Source organism: Ascidiella aspersa, chromosome 2, assembly GCF_963924565.1.
Source record: "Ascidiella aspersa chromosome 2, kaAscAspe10.2, whole genome shotgun sequence".
In the NCBI taxonomy this organism is placed as follows: domain Eukaryota; kingdom Metazoa; phylum Chordata; class Ascidiacea; order Phlebobranchia; family Ascidiidae; genus Ascidiella; species Ascidiella aspersa.
The window spans coordinates 18,907,456-18,931,900 of NC_139448.1; the positions used below are offsets into that span (position 1 = coordinate 18,907,456).

Here is a 24,445-nt window from a genome sequence, read left to right on the forward strand (position 1 = left end):
TTTCTTAATTACTACTCTATATCATTTAAATACTTTTAATATCTCTATGCAAAATGTATTTTTCATTGCAAACTCTATCTTCATTGTCAAAACGTCGAGTTACCCAAAGGCAAAATTTATTTTTAGCCTTAACTAAACAGTATTATTTTTAGATTGACATAACCACGCCACTTTTCGATTGAGATGTCCATCCGATTTAACCTAAATCGTAAGTAAAGTGGTCCAATTTACAATAATTAGTAATAAAAATTATTCCCGCAAAAAAAACGAAAAAAAAGTTAAACCGTGCAACCTGTTCCTGGATTTAAATGGTATGGATCCTAACTGAAAGGATCCAACTGAATTTATTGTCTTTTTATCATTAACATTTTTGTTTGCAATTTGTTTTGATTAATAAATATATAAATTCAACGTTCTTTTATAATGAATGACCATATAGCCCGTCAGAGCCGCCAGTTTAAAAGATATCGGTTTGAAAAACGACGTTATATATGACACCTTTCAATTGTAATGAATTTAGTGGAGTCTAAACTTCTTTGCCACTTTCATTTAGAATAGATAAATCTTATCTTTTTATAATCGCCTGAACAGTACGATTTTCCGAACAACATAAATTTCTGATAATATTTTGCAATAACAAACAAACCAAAAAACGAGCTTTTTAAAACTAATAAAAAAGAAACTGCAAAGGTTTGCGAAACCTTAAATTTCTCCGACGCTTTAGGGCAGAACGTTTTATAAGCAACAAACGCTCCTGTACAGTTGGATAAGAAGCACCGCACTTCGTTAACTGCTTTGAGATATTTCTTGCAGGCAGTAGACGATGAGCGATCTATAGTTTTGTCACGCTCTAAATACTGTGGCTCGCACCACACGCTGAAGCAAATCGTACTTTATGGGCCTTTTAACCAATTATAAGCAAGTTCGGTAATCAAACAAAGTTTGAAATTCCTAAAGGGACGTGTTTGTCTAAGTTTACTTGCTGATAAAAAACTTTCAGTTGTGAGCAAGATAGTGATTTAGAAATAAAAACTTATTTACACCATATTAACAAGATTAAGTTCCAGGTCTCTCGAAAAGTTTAACAGTCTAATATTATGAGTACTACAGTATACACAAGGTAAAATTAATATACAAGTTTAAAGTTATTCTAATCTACACTTTTGATTTGTAACTGGCCAACGTAAAGTAGTTTAGTAGTTGAAAAGCAAAAGATGACACGGAGAGGTAATTGTGCGCAGTGGCCAGTGATGGCATTGTAACGTGCTGGTGATTCTGTTCTAAGTAATCTCTTGCCAAAAATATTTATTTCCAAAAGTGTAGTTTATTTGGTCAAGCATATTTACTAATGAGGCATGAATCAAAATAACCAAGAATTACATACAATGATTTTACTACAGATATTTGCCATTAAATTGCTCAGTTGTTAAAGTTCTGTGACAAATTCTGATGGAGCTTGAGGAAGTTCGAGAAGGAAATGGCCGAGAACTAAGCGATAAAACGGTGTGTAATTGATTCTTTTCTAACTAAACTGTTGTTTATTTCCTTTGTGTCGATTATAGATTCGTCTAATTTGTTTTTTCACCACTGGCACTGTATAAAGTTCTTTTAAAAAAGCAGCCACTATAACGCTAGTAATTTGAGAAAGCTTGATTTGATTTAAGTTCTCCCAATTGAACAAATAAATGTACAGTAGTTCGTAAACCTAAGCGATTCGTAATTTTTTAGTATCCCATCGTACAACCATGTACCACCTTTTTGGTGGTTGTTTTTTTGTCAGAAACCGAAGAGCCCATACCCAAAGCATGTATTTCTGATTATTGGAAATGAGTTCTGCGAAAGATTTTCATTTTACGGAATGAGGAGTAAGAAATATCTACGAGTGTTTGATCTCAACTCGAAGTTTTTTTGGTCGTTTATATCAGTATATTAATCAAGTTAAACTACCTGGATGTTAATTTTCTTAATATAGTTGAGTATCGGTCCCCGCAGCAGTCCCAGACTTACGACTCCGAACTCTATTTGATTATATTTGAAACAGCACCGCCCAAAAAAATCAAATAGACCTGGTTTTATAGGGAAAATACATGTAATTGTGGCTAAATTTCTCCTATTTATGTTACTTTTTTACCCCTATAAACATGTCGTTTTTTGTTGTGTTGATCTGATATTGAAATGCACCCACCATGCTGGTTATGGTTATTAATGGTTAATCTGGGAATATGTGTGAAAATGTTTTTCGTGCTTTAGCTGTCCTAGTACTCTATGCAAGGAACTACTTGATGTTTGATTCGGACACATCTACTGCTATTTTTCACGCTTTCACCTTCTTTGCCTATTTTTTTCCGTTGGTTGGTGGAATTATCGGCGACTCGTACCTTGGAAAATACAAAACCATACTCTACCTGTCTGTGGTCTACGTATTAGGTCACGTGGTCAAGACATTGGCTGCAATTCCCTACATTCCGAGCAATGCTGCACATATGTAAGTGGTAGATGTCGAGAGACACACTTTTGGTTGTAAAACATAGGATTTGCACAAGGTGTTGTTGGCTAACATCAGAGCTGGATTAACCATTAAGCAAAATAATCACGTGTTTAGGGCACCAAGGGAAGGGCCCGGGGGCATCACAGAAGTTTTCATAACCGAATTTTCAATGGTGCCTCAGTGTTTAATGAAATAATTTAAGTTGAAGTGAGAACTATTTCCAAAACAAAATCATGTACATTAATCATAACTTGACCCTCAATTATATTTTGAATGACACATATAGGCACCAAAGTTGTAAGTGCCTGTAGGGCCTCTAAAGGCACGATCCTCCCTGGTTAACATGCTGTATCGGTCCTGTCAAGCTTATTTAGTATTACAAACGACGTTTTTATTTAACAATTCATAAACTACAGTATTCCAAATCTAATCTTCGTTATTTTAGTGTGTAACTAATACTGTAACTTCAAACCTTTAAAATCGTTGTATTTAGAACCTTGTCAATGCTTGGATTGTTGTTGATTGCAATCGGAACAGGGGGAATCAAACCATGCGTTTCGGCTTTTGGAGGTGATCAGTTCGATGCCACACAGGTCGGAACAATAAATAAATTGAAAACCTAAACATGCTTACTATATTATTTTGCTTCTCAATTGTTTTCATTTTCAAATATATCGATCTAGCATAATAAAATATTATAATTGTTAAGCAAAAGTAACACGACAGAGAACGTTGCATAAAAATACTATATAGCCTATATTATCGATAAAACTTCACTTTCCAGACAAAATATCAAAGACAGTTTTTTTCGATGTTTTACTTCTCTATCAACGCTGGAGCTCTTATTTCAAAGTTCATAACACCCATGTTTCGTGTGGATTTGAATTGTTACCCGGGAAAAGAAGGTCCAGAATACGAAGAATGTTATGCTATGGCATTCGGAATACCAGGACTTTTAATGTTGTTCGCTGTCGGTGAATATTTTTTTATGCTTTATCTTTAATAAGTAATGTACGGTTATGTCTATTTCTTTATTGATAGGCCTAGTTTTGTTACAAATAAGTCAAATAGCAAGTATAAACGGCGTTTTGTTAATGCAAATATATGTTTTTAAAACTGCATTCCTTTTTTTCGGATAATAACGTTTACAAGATCGGTATTCAATCATTGTGATAATAACGTTTCAATTGGTATCAATACGTGCAGGTTTCTTTGTGGCTGGTTCAAAATACTACACCAGACGTCCTCTTTCAGAAAATGTTTTTTGGAAATTCTGTAAATGCATTTATTCGGCTTTACGAAACAAATGGAGGTCAAGGAAGGAGAAACAAGAGCCCAAAGAACACTTCATAGATTATGCCGATGCTTCTGTAAGTGTATGTTGTAGATTTATAGAGATGTTCGTTACACGAAGGTTAATATTTCTACCTTCGAATTTTTATACAACGTTTACAAAAGCATTATTGCCTTTTTCAGGCATCCATTAAAAAAGACACAAAGAGCGTCCTGAAAGTCTTGTTGCTTTTCACACCCCTTCCCTTCTTCTGGGCCTTGTTTGACCAGCAAGGTTCAAGATGGACTTTACAAGCTTTACAACTGGATGGACATTGGGTATATATATACGTATTGCTTATAAAAATATAAGCGTTTTGTTTTATTTTTGAATGTTTAATAAAAAATCGAAACACTGCAAAGTTTCATAGTAATTATATTTTATTTTTTCTCATCAGGGAACCTTTCTAGTTAAGCCAGAGCAGATGGATGTTCTAAACCCTCTTTTGATTATAACTTTAATCCCTCTGTTTGAGTTTACCTTGTATCCTCTATTACGACATTGTAATATTAATTTCTCTGCTGTAAGACGAATGGCAGCGGGACTTTTTCTGGCAGGATTGTCATTTGTTTTTGCTTCCATTGTTCAATTCAACATAGACGTAAGATCAATTCGTTTTACACACAAACTATAGGTATATCACGTTATTATGGTAATTTTTTAATTTGCTGAGTGATTTGTTTGAAAGTAGCGACTATGTAATAGGCCGATGTATTAGTTTCTAAAGTCTCGCAGTCATTTTTCTGAATCAACTTAAGAAACTAAATTTAAAGCAGTCAAGTTTTTAATAGAAAGGAATCACCTCTATTCCGACTTTGGAACAGTTTTCCGTGCGGGTGGTTAACATGGCTCCCTGTGATGTCACTCTACAGTCAGCCAACGTTAACTTCAACAATTTAACTGTTTATTCCAAACAAGTAAGTGTACTACTCCCCCATTTAGAAGGTATTATAAATAAACTAGTTTAGGAAAACAGCTGCATAACGCCTTTTTTTTTTCTATTTTGGTGGACAATGCTTTACATTTTCTAGGCAGATATTCGAAACAACTATCAAAGTTCTTTGGAACCTTTGTCATTCACATATAGAGAATGTACAACACACAATACGGTCACTATTGACGTGAAAACTGAGGCAGGACAAACTTTGGACGTAATACTTTACGGCTCCCAAGCTGAATTACATGAACAGGTAGTCACCTTGACTGATTTAGGTACATTTTACGACATAGCCGACCGAGAGATAATTTCTCGTTTCGCGCAATTAGAGTCACCTGCAATTACACACGTTTACGCACTATAGTTGACAGATTACTCGTTTCTGACGCCACGTTTTGACGTCATTTCAAAATTTATTATGCAATAGCATACGAAATTTTGCATACACCTCAGTCCTCAGGTCACCAACAGATAAATAAGAATACAATTTTGGTTTCTGGTCTTGTCCGGATATTCATATTCAGTCGGTATAAAATGGTTGCACACTCCTGTAATTATTTTGAAAATTCGTAACTTATATTTCATCATGGACCGAAGGGACTAATCGACTTATATTGCATCAAAGCTAAATTATAATTTGTGATAACTTTTTAGACAAATGTGCCGATATCCCAATTGGAAAATGGCGGTGGTTCAGTAACGTTCATCAATCTTGATTATTTTCCAAGTTACATTTTGACATCATCAGGAGAAATTATTCAGTCAAAAGTTGGAGTCAGGTCTTCAGTACTGGAAACACAAAAGGGAAAGTATGTGCAGCGTACTCTAGATACAAATGTGACAATTTAAACATTACGGTAACATTTGTTTTAGGTTCCCGTTTTCCGTATATTACGCTAATACATCGACAAATGCGTTCAACGGAAGTTTTGAAATGCAACCAGCTGGAGTGTACACAATTTTTTTGGTATCACCTTGAAGTAGTCAAATGTGTTAAATTACTATAATATCAAAATTGAATTAAATTATAATGTGTTTTAGACAAACTCCTCATCCATCCAAATCACTGATATGAACCCTAATACAATTAATATAGCGTGGATGATACCACAGTATTTTATACTAACAGTGAGCGAAGTCTTTCTTTCCATAACTGGCCTGGAGTTTTCCTACACACAGGTCAATTTAACAAAAAGTTCATGGATACATTATGACGTATGGTATCAAAGATAAATTATATGGTGCTAAAATTTAGCTTTGAATTACGAATTTTATAAATAATCTAAGATTAATATGAACTTTTGATAGGCTCCTCAAAGCATGAAATCAGTGGTTACTAGCTTTTGGTTATTAACCGTGGCCTTCGGAAGTTTGATTGTTCTGTTCGTTGCAAAAGCGAAGCCAATAGAACAACAAGCTTACGAGTTCCTTCTGTTTGCTGGACTTATCGCAGTCGCAGGCTTTATCTTTATACTGTTGGCTAAAAGGTAAGACTCTGATGATCATGATAGGGTAGCAGGTATTTAGGTAAGTAATTATAAGCAGCTCTTGCTACGAAAAATGTGGTTGAAAGCATAGAAATTGTGCAAAACAGAATTAGGGCATACAAAGTCAGCCATGTAAAAGAGCGAAATCTTATCCAAAATAATTTAATTAGAGCTACGTAATGTTTTTTGCCTGAAGAAGGTCTAATATCCTCTCGATATAGGATAATTCTTGCACACTTCGTTTTACAGTTTTGGTAAAATGTCAACGGTTTAAATATAATTTACGGATAGTTATACTTTTTACATTTTAAATGTAGCTGTGAATAACGTTTATTTGGTTTAAATGTCATACTTCTAAATCAAAAGGAGGAGCGATGCACTGTGTATTTGGTGGCGTTTATAAAGTAGTTTTTGCAAAAAATTTTGAGTCCACACAACGCAGCATGTCATGATTTAAACGGCCGCTTTTGCCTAAAAATGCTCGAAAACCCTTAGGCAGTTCGTTTGTTTCTAGTAATGTTGCTGTAAAAATAAATCGTTATAGTTCTGTGAAAAAACAAGAGCAAAACTATGACTAAATTACTGCTTTTAATCTCGACTTTTTCCTTAACTTTTAAGTAGCACTGTTTAAGGCAGAACTAGCTTATCTTTAATTTAATTTTGGTAAATTGCGATACATATATCAAGTGATTCTGTCTTTAAAAATTTAAATCAATTTTAATATTTTTACAGTGAAAAAAACAGGCTCTTAAAAAAGTTTCCAACCCAGCTTACGTAAATTTATAGATACAAAGAAGTGGGTGACGATGCCGAAGAAGATTTTTCACAAAGAAACTCCGAAGAGGATGACTCTATCGATGAAGGAAATAAGCTAATTGTTTCAGATGAAAACAGCAAGGATAATTTTGCTTAAATTGGTTTACCACCTTTTAGTAAACCATTTACACTAAACAGTTTTGCAACCTCATTTTACTTTGTCAAAACCCGTTGCGGCCGTACGCACCTCTTAAGAAATACTCATAGAGAGGAAAACAGCATTATTTTTTTGAATAATTAAAGCTTCGACATTTTCTTTTCTTAAACACATAACTTCTTAATTTGCCATTATCATAGAACAGGGATAGCGATGTAGTCCACTGACTCGCCGGTCACAAATTTTTAGCGAGCCACTTGATATTCCAAAATTAATGAATTGTAATTAATTGAAAAGATAAGCATATGTAAAAGACAAATATTTGCAACAAGGACTGCTTTGTAAACCATGTAAAAGTACAGTCCTTAAAGCAGTGGTCGGCCAACTGTGGGCCGCGGTCAAAATGTGGGCCTTTGGGCAATATTTAGTGGACCGCGGGCTATTTTTTAATATTTCAGTTTAGTCATGTATAATTGTGGGCCGCGTGATAACAGTACATTCATTACACTTTGTTTTAAAATGGCGTTCTTTTTAAATTTTGCTCATTGTTGTATCATATAGGCCAGGGCCACCGTTCTATGTACCCTCCCTATAAACTTTTTCGCACGAAACGCAACATTTTTAAGATTAAGTCTTTTATGACGTAACTTGTGACGCCATTCGTTTTACGTAGTGGACCTTCAACAGTTCTTGCAAGAACATTTTGGCCGCGGCAAATAAGTTTGCCGACCACTGGTGCTAACCCTACTTTTCACAACACAATTTCATACAATCAGTTACACATAGTCGTATCGATAATCTTATGGATTACCAGACAAAGAACACTAATTTGTACAGAAGATTCGACAGCAAAGTCGCATTTATGTTTTCAAGGTTTAGTCTTGTTTGTGATCCACGCAATTAATATATTTGCCATCGCTGACGTGGACCAATTCACAGTTTTACATTTTTTTTCAATTTACAGAAAGGGAGGGAGGGTCAAACAGAATTGCATACATAACGGCCCCAATCAAAATTTGACGTATTGCCCAATTGGTTTTGAAAAAACGCTTTTTATTTTTTCAGTTTGTTGCTAATGCTTTAATATTAACATGAACGAAAGTTACCGAAAAAACATTCTTAACCTTCTAAAAATTAGAATATGCTAACTTCTATATATTTAAAAAAATCTCTATCCCCTAGTTTAAACTGTCAATTTATTCGATTTAATAAATATACGTCTTCTAAATCTAAACTATTTCCAAAAGAGTTGTTTCAAAATTGAATTGCTATCCGTAATCACAACACGAAGCCGCAATTTTGTTCAAAATCGTAAACATTATAAACATATATATATAAAAACAAGTGTTTGGATTCTGTCGTTTTGAGTTGTTCAGGACCTCGGGATGTTCGAGTACTTAGAGACAAGTGGTTGGATATTGGTAGCATTCAGTGGACAGCAATGCTTTTCAGTGGTACTTCAGGACATCTGAGTAAATGTCAAAACAACCAAGAGTTATAGGCTTGTGTGGCGCTGTTTGGCTATGTGAATACGATAAACTGCCAATCCTAAATAAAGAATAGTCAATGGAAGGAAGTCGAAGGGAATCATCTGCAGTTGTCGATCACGCCGAATACCGATAAAATTACTGCATTACAGCACACAGTTTGTAATAAGAAAGAAAGGTGGAAATAATGGAAAAAGGAACTTTAGTGCTGTTGTTACATATTAGTTCAAGCTGCTGCGGTACGTATTTATCGGGTATAAAAATTTTTTAATAATAAATTGTAAGAAAACCTTAAATATTTATTTAGTACGAACCGTCAAATGTATAAAATCAACGTCTATCAATTCCGACAGAAAATTTTTTTGCAATGCCAGAAATCCAGAAACCATTTTTTTTGCGTTCATGCTTGTGTAGTTTTTTTTATTTAAATATGCTTGTCTGGATATATTTCGGGAAATAGAGTAACATGACCGCAACATGGCGACATTAAACAATACAAACCCTTTTATGATTAATTATTATTATCTTTAGTTTTTGTATGCAACAATGGTAAGGCAATTCTTCCAGAACAGTTTTGTGATGGTCAGCTTGATTGTGACGACGAAAGCGATGAAATTAAAACCAACAAAACATGTCCAGAATGTAAAGATGCTGAAATAAGGTAAAATAATTTTCTTTTGTTTAATTTCCTAATCTTCTGTTAAACAGAAAAATAAAGTTTTTTATTTAAAAATTTCAAAAGTTTAACCTATGATTCCCAAGTTTATTTATTACGGACAGCCTTTGCGATTCTACTCATTTGAAGGTAGCCTAAACCAGAAAAAATATATGACAGTATCCAATAAAACTGTTTTTGATAACCTTTTTCGACCGCGAACCATCTGCAGCTGGTGGCTATTTATCAGGGTTGAAGGTGCCATTTGCTCCGAGAGGGTACCGACTCCTATCATCAGACAAAACATAGGTGTTTGTTGTTGTGGTGTTAATCTGTGACAAGCTATGTTTAACTCAGTGGTTCCCACTCGACCCGCTTGCCAGTTTGCAACCGCAATTTCTTCTTTCATTGGTTGAAAATAAGGGTAAAGATGACTGGTTCACTAAAGCAAATTTCGTTAGCATAATTGTTAGACTGGCAAATTTTTTGACTCCTTACACTGCTAATTTGTTTGTATTGTTTTGTTTTTTGTCAATTTTTCGTTTGGCAAACAGTACACGGCGATCCCTTGCTATCCCTTGGGATTCGCGACCCCCAAGTTGGGACCCACTGGTTTAAGTATATAACTAAACGCTAATTGTTTCGGTTGTTCGCTGACTGCAACAAGCGCAATTACTTAGTAATAAGAAAAACTAACTCACTTTACGTCAGTATGAAGGCTTCTTCTGTTTAAGTAAGCAACATAACCAAAAGTATTATATGTTTTTAGCACGTCTAAGCTGTATATATTAGCGATGTCCAAACTTCATATATATATATATATAGATGGTTTTAATTTGAACCATTTTATTGCTGGCCACAGATGCTTGAGCTAACCGTGCCGTGACAACCAAGTTTTGTAATAGTCGTATTGCGTCTCTATTTGCATTCAAATAACTAAAATCTGATAAATGGTTATATTATTTCTAACTAAACTTTGAATATTAACTCGGTTTACCATTATGTTTAGTTGCACGTCGAGGATCAACAACAAAACATGTGTTCTACAAAAGCATTTTATATGCAAAGGTATAATCACATGCCTTTCACCTACTCCATGCGAAGCCGGTTGCCGGAAGTCTCACTACAAGTGCTCTAACGGAGATTGCTTTCCACGCTCGAGCATATGCGATAGCAACTCATGCTTTGGTTGCCCTGAAGATAAGGAGTGGTCAACAGGGATTGGTTTTAAGTGCATGAGGAGCGAACGGAGCTGTGTCCTTCCCCAGCAGCTACTTTACGACGATGTACAGGACTGTGACAACAAAGAGGACCTATGCTTCTATGAAAAAGGGTCTGTCTATTGTAGTAGGCTTTCACTAGTTAATTATAGAAAAATAACACACCTAATAGAAATTTCAATGCTTGGTCACATAACCTGTATACGGAACACACAATACAACTGCGCCCCCCTGTGAAGTTCATTGTAAGTCGCGCGAACTGCGAAATAATTGAATATATTTGATGGAATTGGCTAATCTGTGATTCAGGACGCATTTCGCAGCGGGCACACAACACATTGCTCGTGTTAGACATATTGATTTTTATTAAGCTGATTTTAACAAACACATTTTGATGAAAGAAAAACAAACAAAAAAACATGTTTTGAGGGCATTGACTCGTAGAAACCATGTAACAATGATGACTGAAGTGTAAAAATAAATCGAGTTTCAAAACATTTTTGATTTGATTTCATCATTCTAGTTAGACCGTGCTGCCTAGACCAGAGGTTCCCAACGTGGGCGGTACCGCCCCCCTGTGGGCGTTGGCGAGTTCCAAGGGGGCGTTTTGAGTCTTTTTATTATTTGGGGGGCGCTGAATGCACATAAGGGGGCGTTACATGAAAGTACTCATATCAAAATTTTATAAAAAGTTCACATAAAAATAGTAACAAACAGCACTGTAGGACGTAGGTAACTTTTAACCTTAAATGGCAACTTTCCGTACTGCGAACTTGTAGTAGTTTCCCGACCATTGTTACGCAATAATTGGCTTTCTTATGTAAAGCTGTTGGTTGTTGTTGCGTTTCACCGTTTTATACGCGGCAAAATGTTTGTATATTTAAAGCAGGGGTCGCCAATTTACGGCCCTCTACCCATCGCCTCTTTGACAACTAGACACCAGTCCATTTTAAATACTTTTTGACTATTTTAACTTAGTACGGGCGAAAAATTTTCGCGCTGCGCGAATGATCTTTCTACGTCCAGTTTGTTTACGTTTTGATGCTTTCTTTGGACTAGATCAGCGCTTCTTTACCGTTGGGACGTGGAAGGCTGCCAAGTGTGTCGCGGACAAACGGAAAACGTATTCAAAAATATTAGACATAAATTTTTTAACATTTTTTTATTTTTTTCGCCAATGTAATGAAAACTAGCAGGAAATTTAAAAGAAATGCCGTTATACCCCCCAAAAATCGCGCTCGCTTCGCTCGCCAGATGCGCCCGGACTTCAAAACATTAACAAACACTATTACACTTTTCATTATTAGTATGGATAAAGAAATCCGAGGCCCACCTGATTCACAGTTGTTCTTACATTTTTCTTAGTTAACATTTTGCGCGCCACACAGATACATTTATGAGTTTGGTTGCGGCCCGCGACTAGAAAAGGATTTAAAGTCTTGGTGCAGAAAGATATGAATTTTTCCTGGTAATGACATAACCTGGTGAAATAATGTATGTATAAATTCCAATAGTGAATTTATGTTAGGCAACCTAAAATATCACTGACAGCTTATCGAAACGAAAGTGAAGACAATATGATGTCTGACAATGATTATTATAATACTTTACTGTAAAGCAAGATGAGGGGGGCGATATGAAATAATACTGAGCCCAAGGGGGCACTAGTGTCAAAAAGGTTGGGAAACACTGGCCTAGACAAAACCTGGAATTAATTTTTTTTTTGTTATTTAACTACAAACATAAAGACATGAATATAACGGTTGTATTCAAAATACATTTATGGCCGCGTTGACATAGATTCTCTCCAAAATGTAAAATAATGTTTTTAAGAAAAGCCAAAAGCATCTAAAATTCATCAATGTGCCAACTTGTTTGTGCGCCCAATGCGCAACGTCTCCTTCCATGTAAAGCGTTTTGTCGGTTAAGCCTTAATGAAGTTACGTTATGACGTTATTTTGTGATGTCATGTTTATAAATGTCATCACAAAAAGTCCTGGATCCGCCCTGCTCGCTATGTATTAAGCGCTCCATTTTTTCGGCTGCATATTTGCGGGCTAAACAATAATTTAAACACATTTGCCATTTAAAAAATGAATTAGCCTTAATCAATATTTCGAATAGTACGCGAAATGAGAAAGTCATAATTACTTGATTGTTCCGCGGGCCACAGATATTCGCCCCCCATACTTGGTTTCGCCTAAAAAGATGCAATAACACCCACTTTGAGAATCACTGAATTCTAAATGGCCTAAATAACATAAACCGTAGAAAAAGGATATAAGACTAATGGGCGTCGAAGTTTGTCATTCAAGTTTGGCACCGCTGTTTAAAGATGCCATTTGGGGCCTCTGTTTTGGCACCGGAATATTTTCACTTATTTATAGTTGGGCCGTTGGGGGTGCGTGAATTGTGTGGTTAGAGTTTCGTTTAGGGTTAAAATTATTAGTGGGGTTAGTTATAAATTAGGGTCGCCTTTGGGGATTAGGAAATAGGTTGTTCAGATCTTATTCTAGCCTTATAGGTCTTATTTCGATTTATGCCTTTTTTCGACTATTGGGTATTAGTCCTATATTGGTCTTATACCGACGATGATTCTAATGTGGGTCTTATTGCTGTAGGTCGTCTATTTGCTACAGTTTGAATTCCTAAAAAGGAGGTCCTATAGATGTCCATTTTTAGGACATCTCTATTTTGGTCACCAAAAGTACCACCGTCAATCATGATTGTCAAATCATGACGCTGCCCTGATTTAGGGCATCGGTTACGACCTGAAATCGGTCATTTCTCGATCACGTTTTTTTAATAAAGTCACTCATTTGGAGTTCTTCTGCAATACATGAAACAAAGAGGTATACAATGTTGCAAACAAATATTTTCAAATGACTTGTGTAAAGACAAGTCAATAAAAAAACCTCTTAAACCTAGTAGGCCTACAGTCGCCTTTAACACTTTTTTAAACAGTCATTCAATGAAAAAAAGGCATTTACTTAAACCAGTGATTCTCAACATTTTATGGCTTACGACTTACGTCACCCCTTGAAAACAATAAATAGATTTACGGCACCCCGCTTGGAATTTTCGTTGAGTATTTTACTAAAATGTTACTGTAAATGGAATTCGAACAATATGCTACAATTCAACTTAAAACATGTAGGAAAATGTCATTAGATATAATCAGGGTTACCATCTGCTGAGACCAAAAAATAAGCACGCTATATTCAAAAAAATAAGCGTACGCTACTAAAGACCAGGGGCAGATCCAGGATTCCGAAAAAAAAAAAATGCGTTTATTTTTTTATTTTTTATTCTATAACGTTATTCCTGAAAGCTTGGATTTAACATAGTTAAAAATATGAGGCATGGCCGATTAGTCGTGTTCACTGTCCAGCTTGTGAAACAGGTCGCTGGCCGGATGATTTTCTCTGGTAGACCGGATCTGGCCGCGGGCCGTAGTTTGCCCACCCCTGTTTTAAACCGTGGTGCATGGCAGCATAAAACGCCTGAAGCTGACCCTGCCTGGTAGTTAAGTTTAGTTCACTTGGCGGAGTTTGGCTTGTAATGAAATTATTTATTGAATTATTTACTGTAATGCTTCTAGCAATTTTTTTTGTAGTAACATTTTGTTTTCCATAGCCTATGGGCTGATTTCACAATCACAATAACAGCAATGATCGTAGCTCTTTTCCTTTCCACTTCTTTTGACATTACAAAATTCATTTTCATGTTTATCCCAAAAACGTGCTTATGCTGACTCATTCTCTCAATAACATTTTGTCTTTACTGACACAAAAATGCCTGCCGAAAGTTTACTTGATTGCTTCAGCAAGCTACCACACTTCTATAGGCTACATTCCCAATGTACTTTTTAGATTTAAAATAAACAATCACAATCCATTGTTATTGTGTGATTTAATGCATTGTTGCTATAATCTGGATTAAATAACTTGGTAAATATAAGGAAATGAAATCTCTTACTCCTAAGTCGATGTTAAAAGAATTGATAAAGAATGCTTTTCAAAACTAAAATAAGACAAACTAAGCACACAACTCTAAAATAAGCACGTTTCTTAGAAATAAGCACATTTGTGTTTTCTAAGACACTGCACCCAAAAATAAGCACAAATCTTAGAAATAAGCACGGTATGGTAACTCTGGATATAATGGTCTCTAATCGTACTCAAATAGTTTTATCAAAAAGCTTACAAATGGGGCAAAAAATCATATTTTAAAAATTTCTCAAATGCTTATCGGCACCCTTGAGTATTAGAAATGGCACATCAGGGCTCCGCGGCACCCCGGTTTGAGAACCACTGACCTAAACCCTTAATAAACACCAAAGACTTTCCCCCCAAGTAACTTGTTTATAGTTAAATCATTTAAGTACTGTACAGTGACTTGAGTGTGCGTCGCCTAGTAATTAAGCTGTTTTAATGTTATTTTTATCTCAAGCAGTGGTTCCCAACCTGGGAGTCGCAAGAGGTTGTCTAACTAAGGGGGTAGCCATGTATTATTTGCCAAAAGAATAGCTTATTGACAATAAACTACAAATTGAAGTTGGCAATAGAAGTAAAACATCCCCATGGCCGTTTAGCATTTGGTTCAGTGAATGCTTATGACGTCACCAGTCGCTTAAACATCGTTGTTAAAGTTTATTTGACGATCGAAAAAACGTTTAAGCTTACTAAGTGCTGCGTTTAACATAAAATCACCATTCTGTATAGCTTATGCTTATGACTGGCTGCTATAGACGTCAATAAATCCTTTTCATTGAATTGCTCTACCAGTAGGAAATGGCACCTATGCGCTAATAATGGGCCGAAAATTTATTTTGGCAAAAGTTGCAGATAGAGCAGACCTGGGCAACATACGGCCCAAGCAATTTAATCCGTCCGGCGGCCTATTTTCCTTAAAATACATAGGCTAAGACATGAAAAAACATGGGCGAGGTTCTATATGTCTGGTTGCATCGTAAACACTCTTTCCTGGGACAAATCTAGTCAAGACCCTGCAAAAGTCTAGTAGATTGTTTTAAATACTGAAACGCAAAATTGTTTTCGCGCTTCGCGCGAATCTCTTCTGTCTTTCTCGTATGTTTTTTAAACTCTTAAATATACCGATTCACATTTTGTCAACCTAATTTAGTTAATGCTATGTTGTGTTTCTTCCGATTTATATTGTCTTTGCAATATGGCCGTTGTGCCGCAAGTGACACATCGATATAACTTAAAGCCTTAAAAAGTCAAAAAAAAATTTACGTTTTTTTGTGCGATTTTTTTACGTATTTTAATCTTAACCTTTGGGTTACACCTCCCCACAACTTGAGAAACGCCAAATTATGAAGCAATGTAGATTTTTAACTGTGCTTAATATGTCATTCCCCTTTAAATCTAAATTAAAGCTTACATTTTAAAACAAATATAGTGGCAATTTTTACAAACGTATTAACAAGTTTGTTAGTTTATTTGTTTTATACCGTCAGAGTATGACGTCATATTGCGTGTATGTGAGATCCTATTTTTGACCCGGCCCGCCACAACATTTTAAGTTTCTCATGCGGCCCGCAGTTAAAAATAATTGCCCAGCCCTGAGATAGAGCAACGTTTTGGCTTTCAACCCTAAAACAAGTATTTTTGCTTTTAATTCTTATTTTTTTAGAATTATGCCGTAATCGAAAGGATACGCAGCTAAACAAAAAGTTTAAGAACCCCTGTCACTTGTGTTTGGCCTTCGCTTTTACTGTTTGCCGCTCAGTATCCGATAACTAATTTTAATTATTTAACATTTATGTTAATAGCTTGACTTATTATAAAATTGACTTTGGACTGGGACAAAGTATTCGTATTTTTATTATCATTCAAAGAGAAATTCGAGGACTGGATCATGTTTTGCAATGCAAACGTACAACTGCAATTTACATTTTTCCGTATTCAAGCTTACGCATGTGTATCCCAGCATTACTACCAGCATCAATACTAAGCGATGTTTCCAATGTTTGGACGGCTCGATTGTGATCAACAAAGGTCATCTTTGCAATGGAATTATAGACTGTCCGGACCTATCTGACGAATGTTTGTGTGAAACAAAAAGACCTTCGATCTGTCGTTTGGTAGAAGAAAATATAATCAAGTAATTAAACAAAATATTTAAAATCATCTAAATGAGTTTTATCTTAAAGTTTCAATTTCATGTTCATTTTAATTTTAGGTCTTTAACAACTTATATCTCGATAATCTTAATATATGCTGACCCTAAGTAGGCCTACAGTTGGCTACCTTACAATAACCTTGTGCTAAGGGTTTTTTGTTGATATTGCTTTGTACAAACTTAAAAATCATTGGTCGGTCTCTTATCTTAAAGCGCTTGCACAAAATACAATGATTCAAATTAGGCACAAAAGATTAACTAAAATGGCCAATAGATTTTTCGGTTTGTTAATAAACTACTTTGTCCAGTACACAATACTTCAATATTCTAATTGGAAACCTAGAAACGCTTCGCATCAGTTTTCCAATATTTGGCACCTGCGCGATATAGTAACAGCAGGTCAAGCGCAGCAACCGTTAAAAGTTGACCAGCCAGGCAAAATTTGCTGCTTGTCAAAGTTCACCCAGCCTGTCGTAAGGAGGTAGAAAGTTTGTCAAATGTAGCCTTGTACTCTACAAAAAGTTTAACAGAAGTTTGATTGTAAATATAGCTTTGTTTTAAGTGACTGGAGTGTTAGTTTTTAAGAAAAAGTTAGCTTACACGCGCCTGATTTGCCTATTTTGCTTTCTAACAGAAAAACCAATACGAATGTACGGTTGTCGGTTATAGGCTTATATAAAATGATAAAATGTGCCAACTGCATCATCAAAGAAACGGAGCAAGTTATGCGTTGACTTGGCTCAGGAGTAGACATTTGCGGCTAGATTTAAAGAGAGTGGAAAACAGTAAAGTTTCTAGAATGTTCTAAATACCAGATATTTTACCGTGTATAGTTTACTCCAACACTGTCAGCCCACGATAGCTTTTATAAAAGTTTTTCGATGCTTTGCACACTTCTTACCAAAGGCAGCAATTCGAAAGCCTAAAATGTGAAACATTACATGACTCTATATGTTACAATTTATTGAAAACGTGATGTTCATGGTAAAGTTAATATGTTTCGTTGATTATTTTAATGTTTTTTCGTTCGTTAAATTTATTTTTAGTTTGTGCAGCCTGTTTAAACACAAGACAATATTTGACAATATTTTCACTATAGTCTTTTTGTTAGGCCATTACAAATCAAGGTAATATTTTTGAAATTTGAAGTCACTTTTTGGTTAATTAGATTTTAGGTCACTAAATACCTGCCTAATGCTAAATTAGTGCTTATCCGTTTGGCCATTTAATTTGTATGCTAGACCTAAGTTCATCAATACACTCTGTGTAGAAACTCATCAGTTTGTCGAATTGGGGAGTTTTTGTGTGATGGTCGATGTCTTAACAGGAAAACGATATGTAACGGATTGCTGGAATGTTCCAACGGAGTGGATGAACTGTAAGATATTTTTGCCCAATTGAAAATAGGTCTAATTATTGTTATAGACCATACGGCGTCATCCATCATCCATAAGCACAACAAAAAAGGTGTAACAAAATTATTTCAGAGGAGCGCGATAAATTTAGTCGTTAACCTGGCTTATATGATGTAGTTTTATATGTTTTTTCTGCATTTACGTGGGGTTAAATAGCCAAAAAAATAGATCAATGGACTCGTGTCCAGTTTGTAAAAAAGTGTCGGGCCAGATGATTTACACAGGAAAATGTTCAAAAGGTCTGTTTCTGTCAAAAATCAGGATTCCGACAGTGTTTAACAACTTTGGTAAACAGAAAGAATATACTAAGATTTTTATTTTTGCCTAATGATTGGCGTTTAAAAATGAACTATTCTCATAATGAAGCCAATTCAGTGAACCTACAAATCAGGCTTGAATAGGACATGTTTAAGCATATTTTTCAGTTACGAGTATTGTGCCGGAACTTTGAGTTGTGATGATGCACCATTCACATTTATCAATACAACATGTCGGTAAGTAGAATTAAACTAAAACAAACTTATTATTGCTTTCATAAACTTATTACTATACCCACACTATCGATCTATGAAGATTACTACTTGTCTCTTCGGGTTGGCTAAGTTAACGATTTGAAAAACGTGTACCTATTAGCAACATGGAAATTTAAGACATAGCGTAGACAAATATCGCACCAAACGCAAAAAAATGTAAGAAAATAGTTTATGTTTTCCAGTTGCAAAGATCACTGCCAACCTTTGGAAGGTACACTGTGTGACGGTGTGGCTGATTGCCCAGCACCTCTAGGTGTAAAATGGGAAAAAGGCTCGGGTTGGCCTTTTGACGAATGTTCACATGTATGCGTCAAGCCCGATAATTCACACTACAAATGCACAATGCCCGAATTCTATTTCGACATTCCGGGATTAAATATGATCAACTGCGAACATTTGGTAAGCTTTTTTGCTAGCCATAATCACAAATTCGCAAGGTTCGTTTGTCCGTTCCATTTTAGAGTTTACAAAAATGTAGGGATTATATTTAAGCAATAAACCAACCAGCTTGTTTCGGGACATTAAATTAGTTATAATGAATTTGATGAAGGTTTTTAATGACAACCTTTCGGCACAACAGGTCGAGCTACCTTCAGTGGATGGAAGTTACTACAATCACACGTCAACAAGACTGGTTACCAACAGGCAAATATGTGACGGAATTGTCGAATGTACTGTAAATTTAGAAGACGAGTCCGAACAGCGGTGCCCAAACAGATTTCGTTGCCATGCCGGACCGAACATGATCTCTATACCTCGGTCTCTCGTCTGCGACGGAATTTTACATTGCCTAGACAAAACGGATGAGAGCAATGTAACGTGTCCCGAAAGATTTATTTGCCCCGCGCTCGGAAACACAAAGGTTCGGGTTTAGATTTTACCGTAGCTGATGATCCGTGTCACGGATAACAATTTTTTTGCGTACCATTCAGTGTTGTATTACCACTGCTTTGCGCATCGCACAGTTTTAAAATATTTTATTTTGTTTAAACCTTCGTGTAGAAAAACATACAAAGAAAATGCCCAAAAAATGCATATTTTTTTCGCGCATCCTGTGAATCCTGTATGACTACCCGATTTAGGACCGCATTTTTAAATCAGAGGTTCCGTGCGTACCACGCCACTCTTTAATCGTAATTTATACATTTCCAACTGGAATGTTTAACAAGATAAACCATTATATCTTTTTTTCGCTCGGGCAAAACTTATACAAAATTTTTTTACGAACCATACAGCTCTTGGGTAAACTCTCGGATCCACCCCTGATATTATACTTTTACTGACAGTAGACATTATACTGTTAGTGACGTTATTGTTATGTTATATATGTGCAGATAAACAGCAATGTTAACAAAATGTGTTCAAAACGTCCCTTTTTATTACCTTACTATGAGATACCTGAGCTTTATCTATAAGTTTGAAATGCATTTTAAGTCAATCGTTCGTTGAAATATTTTGCGCTAATACGATCAAGAGGTTTTCCAATCGTATGCTATTTGGTCGTTATAGCTGACGGTTTTGATTCATAAACAATTTTCCTCATCCTGCATCGCTTTGTTTATAGGTGTCAATTGAACGAAAACATGTTTGTGATTTTCTGGTTCACTGCGACGACGCAAGTGACGAAAAGAATTGCAGTACAGAGCAACGATTTTATTGTGAATCTGGAAAACCACTTTTTATTAGGGAACGAAAAGTACGTATTAATTTAATTTGCTAGCAATATTTTTGTCTTAATTTCTTCACTAATTGAAATACGAGAATACTTCATGGTTATAAAAAAATCGACAAATTCCTGCAGAAGTTTGACGGAATTGTTGATTGTGAGGATTGGAGCGACGAATGTCCGATGAAAAGTAAACCAGCAGAAGATACTATATTCTCTTCCAGGTACGAACTGGTTGCAAATCCTTTCCTAAACGCTATTGTCTGGATCATGGGGTTCCTAGCCATTGTGGGAAACGCGGTAAGTCAAATGTTAGCAACAAAAAAGTACCAGGCCATATTCACTAACTTCTATTTTGCTATTTAAAAATGTAGTCAGTAATGTACGGAGAGAGTCAAACGCTTCGTCGATTGTTGAGCAAGTCGGATTCATCTTCATCATTGCAAGCCAATCACCTTTTGGTTTTAAATCTGTCGACGGCAGACTTTTTAATGGGCATCTACCTGATCATACTTGGATCGGCCGACGCAGCTTACAGTGGAGTATATTGCAAATATAAGTTGGAGTGGTTAAGTAGCAACACCTGTGCGACAATGGGAGTTCTGGTCGTTTTATCATCACAAACATCGGTGGCAACAATGGTGCTTCTTACATCATTCCGCCTATATGCAGTTTATAATGTACGTAAACAGTATGCTTATTATCTGGGCCAAAATTTTCACATCGTGTTTTTTGTCAACTTTTTGTATCGTATTTTTCACACCAATTTTTTTTCAAAGTAAAACTCTTGGAAACTTTATGTTTTATGGCATAGCGCAGGGTGCTGGTGAGTGTTTTGGGGGGCTTACACTTTTTCTACTATTTATTAGTTTATAATAAAAACATTAGTAATATCAATTTTTTAAGAAAAAAAGTATATACAAGGTGATCATAAAGTCAAAAAAAAAAAAAAAAAAAAGGAAAGGAGGCCTTGAGGTACTTAGGCAAATAGGGACGAAAAGTGTTATTTAACAGAAACAGCACACTCTAGAGTTTACGAGTTCAGACGGCTCAAAAAATGTAGTTTTTGGAGCTGGAAATATTTGCCCACATCTGATATAGCTTGTCGAACCAAGTTGAGGGAAGTAGAACACACAATATGTAGCTTAAACAAATTGTAGGGTCAAATTTCTATATATATAAACTATATCGGGAATTTAAAACTTATTAAAAAGTCAATCTACAGCTCAGTTGCACATTGTTTTACAAAGTTTTATTTTGATAAAAACATATTATATATTAATTTTTTTTGGTTTATTTTAATTATTTTTTTAATATGTAAGATGTCGCCAGCTAAAAAGTTTGAGAAGCCTGGTTTACATGGAGGATGTTATCTGGTGTTTTGTAGTTTACAGGTGTCAATTTTAAATTGATTAAAAATATTTTAATAACACGTAAAAACACAATCCAATGCGTTTGAATTTTCACATGTCTTATTACACATTGCAGCCATTTTCCTCTGCAACAAGACCAACTCTACGCACGGTGGTGCTTTTTCTTTTTCTAATTTGGATGTTCTCTTTTACAATTGCCCTAATTCCATTGTTTCGATTCGAAAATACGTTCACACGGGATGTCCTTATTGAAGACAACCCATACTTTGCAAACACGGTGGTGAAGTTTGAAAGTGCTAAGCAACTAATTGGGAGGATTTTCATCTTCGGACAGCATCCTACTAATTATTCCGAAGCCTTAAATCAACTTCGTGATGCCACAAAGTGGGCAGAACTGCAAGATCTAATTGGGAAAAATTACTCCAATCTGCTCAATGTTGAACGAAAGTTTAGGTGAGTATAAGGTCTCGTCATTTGATCTCTAACATTCCAAGAATATATTAAGCCTTAAATATTTAATTAGTAACGGTTGTTACCAAATTGGCTTCGTACATATCCCAAACCTTAAACAAAGCCAATTAAATATTTTTAGCGACAATTTGTTAATTTTTTTACAGCTGAAATCAGATTAAAATTTATTTTACTATATGTTGTTATTTTGCGTTCTTTAAACACATTTTCAATTAACGATTACATGCAGTTACTACAGCGCTCATAGCGTTTGTATGCCAAAGATATTCCTGACCCGAAATGACCCAGCTTGGAAATTCAGCTTCACAGTGTCGTTCTGGAATTTCCTTTCGTTCCTTTTTGTGGCAATCTCCTACCTGGCTGTTTACATAAAGTCCCGAAAAACTGCTTCGGTACGCAGAGAGAGTTTAAAAAGTCAAAACAATTCCAGAGGTAATTCGTATGCATAAATTAGACTGAAATACAAAAAATGGGTTTGAAGGCTGGCGCGTAGCTTGGCTGTTTTAAAGGGGGTGTCACATGATCAGCAACCCAAATCACTTAGGGGGTCTCGGGGTGTGGTATGAACACCCCTAGCGGGTACGGGCGGAGCGCGAAAAAAATTACGTTTCATGTATTATAAACGCTGAAAATGGCGATTTTTAGGAGCTTACGGCTATTCAAAATTGCCTGTTCGACGCTAGAAAAACGCACTACCTCGCTGACGCATTTAAGTCAAATGATTTCAATTGCGCGCGAAACGCTGTGGAAACAGCCTCTGTGACGTATCAATCACAAACTGTCGCAATTCGTTGTCAGTAGGGATGTTTAAAGTAGACTCTAGAACTTTAGGTTTCAAATCTAGAATAACAAATTCCCAATATCGAATCCTGTTATATTTATATTAAATTGTTCAACTTCGATTTTGTTTGGAGGAGGGATTAATCTTAAAATACTCTACAGGGCCCACAGTCACAGAAATAAATAGCAAAACAATTTGCTAACATGCGTATATTGTAATAAACAATAATCTCCCAAGTGTTTAACATTCTTAACAACTGTCATTTGAAGCATTTGTGTAAACTGTGATACATGTCCAGGTGAACTTAATTTTTTGACACGCCTGTATTATCTACGTCGTTTTGAACTTTGTTTGTTTTAAAAATATCTTTTCGAAATGAAACAACGATAACGAGCGATGTTAAGGCGGTGGTGGCGATAAACAACGACGTGTTTTCAATGCCAGGTGCAATGATTCCTATTTAACATTGCAGCAATCACGGTTATAGTTTTGTAATCATTGTTTACTGAGATTTCAAAGTGGGCTGTTTAGACTCCTCGACACCCTCCTCCCCCCCACGCTACGCCCCTGTTTTCAGACCTATAAAACAACAAAATATGACAATGTGCATTATACTGATCCACGACCGTCTGATGTCCTGTTTCGGTAACTTTCTCTATATTTTAGCCTTACAAAAGAAGATTCTTCGTTTGGTCATCACTGATTTTTGCTCGTGGGTACCTGTTTCTCTGATGGCGTTTGTCAATCTCAGCGGCCACCCTATTCCGAAGATTGCCTACGCGTTTGCCGCCATTGTCCTCCTGCCAATTAACTCTTCGCTTAATCCGATACTTTACTCTAACCTACTTGATAACTACATCAAGAAAGCATGGGCACGGAAATCGAGCTTTAACACTAACGTTACTGCGGTTACCCTGTCTTACCGAGCAAGTACCAGCAACCGCTTGTGAACTATTTAACCACGCTTACACTGCATAAATTTCAAGCATTCGTGAATATTGTTTTTATTTAATTATTGCAACAAACATTTCCTTTTTTAAATAAATAGTATTGCATAAAGCGAGGACGATAAATATACATTTACAACCCCCTTTTTATTTAGGCGTTTTATGCGACTGTTTGATAACCAAAAGTATTACGCCGAGTGTCTTTGCGATTTAGATTCACAGTATATTAATCATGTCTGTACACACACTTCTTCGGCGTCATAAGTCTTATAAAATAGTTTGGAAGCCAAAAGAATCTAATAATTCCTTATAACGCAAAAATGTTTATTTCTAATTTAGGTTATCCGATCCACTAATTAGGATATATGTATCAGAACATTGAAAAATCAGTCACGGGCTTCGGTCTATCAAACGGTCGGCTATATTATCCTGGTTGACTGCTATATTATCTTGATTTACGTTACAATAACTGTAATGGCGGCTTGAACCATTAGAGATTTTGCGCCTTTTTATTGGAAATCACTGGGCTTTGCTACCCTCGCCTCTCTATGTCTAAGGAAATTTTCCGCATTTCGTAAGAATCGTTTGCGTT

At 35.8% G+C, this 24,445-nt stretch overlaps 2 protein-coding genes across 2 annotated transcripts; both read left to right on the forward strand.

Annotated features, from left to right (window-relative positions):
- Positions 1–1,786: 1,786 nt before the first annotated feature.
- LOC146164195 (solute carrier family 15 member 2-like) lies at positions 1,787–7,158 on the forward strand. Its single transcript, XM_083380684.1, has 13 exons — positions 1,787–1,865; positions 2,251–2,485; positions 2,982–3,081; positions 3,273–3,462; positions 3,695–3,858; positions 3,965–4,099; positions 4,219–4,422; positions 4,613–4,738; positions 5,413–5,567; positions 5,632–5,725; positions 5,800–5,937; positions 6,067–6,245; positions 7,032–7,158. Exons 1-13 carry the CDS (start codon positions 1,859–1,861, stop codon positions 7,156–7,158), a joined length of 1,854 nt encoding a protein of 617 aa, XP_083236810.1. The 5' UTR covers positions 1,787–1,858.
- A 1,674-nt stretch (positions 7,159–8,832) lies between these two features.
- LOC146164196 (uncharacterized) lies at positions 8,833–23,856 on the forward strand. Its single transcript, XM_083380686.1, has 14 exons — positions 8,833–8,884; positions 9,177–9,306; positions 10,310–10,633; positions 16,488–16,649; positions 17,938–18,045; positions 18,508–18,576; positions 18,798–19,014; positions 19,196–19,477; positions 20,180–20,311; positions 20,417–20,581; positions 20,656–20,961; positions 21,770–22,107; positions 22,355–22,557; positions 23,573–23,856. Exons 1-14 carry the CDS (start codon positions 8,833–8,835, stop codon positions 23,854–23,856), a joined length of 2,772 nt encoding a protein of 923 aa, XP_083236812.1.
- The last annotated feature ends 589 nt before the right edge of the window (positions 23,857–24,445 follow it).

What these genes read in the sequence shown, in the direction of transcription:
- LOC146164195 (XM_083380684.1), top strand. An exon ending in TAGATTATGCCGATGCTTCT is followed by an intron (nt 3,859 to 3,964) that starts GTAAGTGTATGT and finishes TGCCTTTTTCAG; the next exon opens with GCATCCATTAAAAAAGACAC. An exon ending in TTGTTCAATTCAACATAGAC is followed by an intron (nt 4,423 to 4,612) that starts GTAAGATCAATT and finishes AGTTTTTAATAG; the next exon opens with AAAGGAATCACCTCTATTCC.
- LOC146164196 (XM_083380686.1), top strand. Translation starts at nt 8,833, where the DNA reads ATGGAAAAAGGAACTTTAGTGCTGTTGTTACATATTAGTTCAAGCTGC. An exon ending in TTTATCAATACAACATGTCG is followed by an intron (nt 18,577 to 18,797) that starts GTAAGTAGAATT and finishes TATGTTTTCCAG; the next exon opens with TTGCAAAGATCACTGCCAAC. An exon ending in CCGCGCTCGGAAACACAAAG is followed by an intron (nt 19,478 to 20,179) that starts GTTCGGGTTTAG and finishes CTTTGTTTATAG; the next exon opens with GTGTCAATTGAACGAAAACA.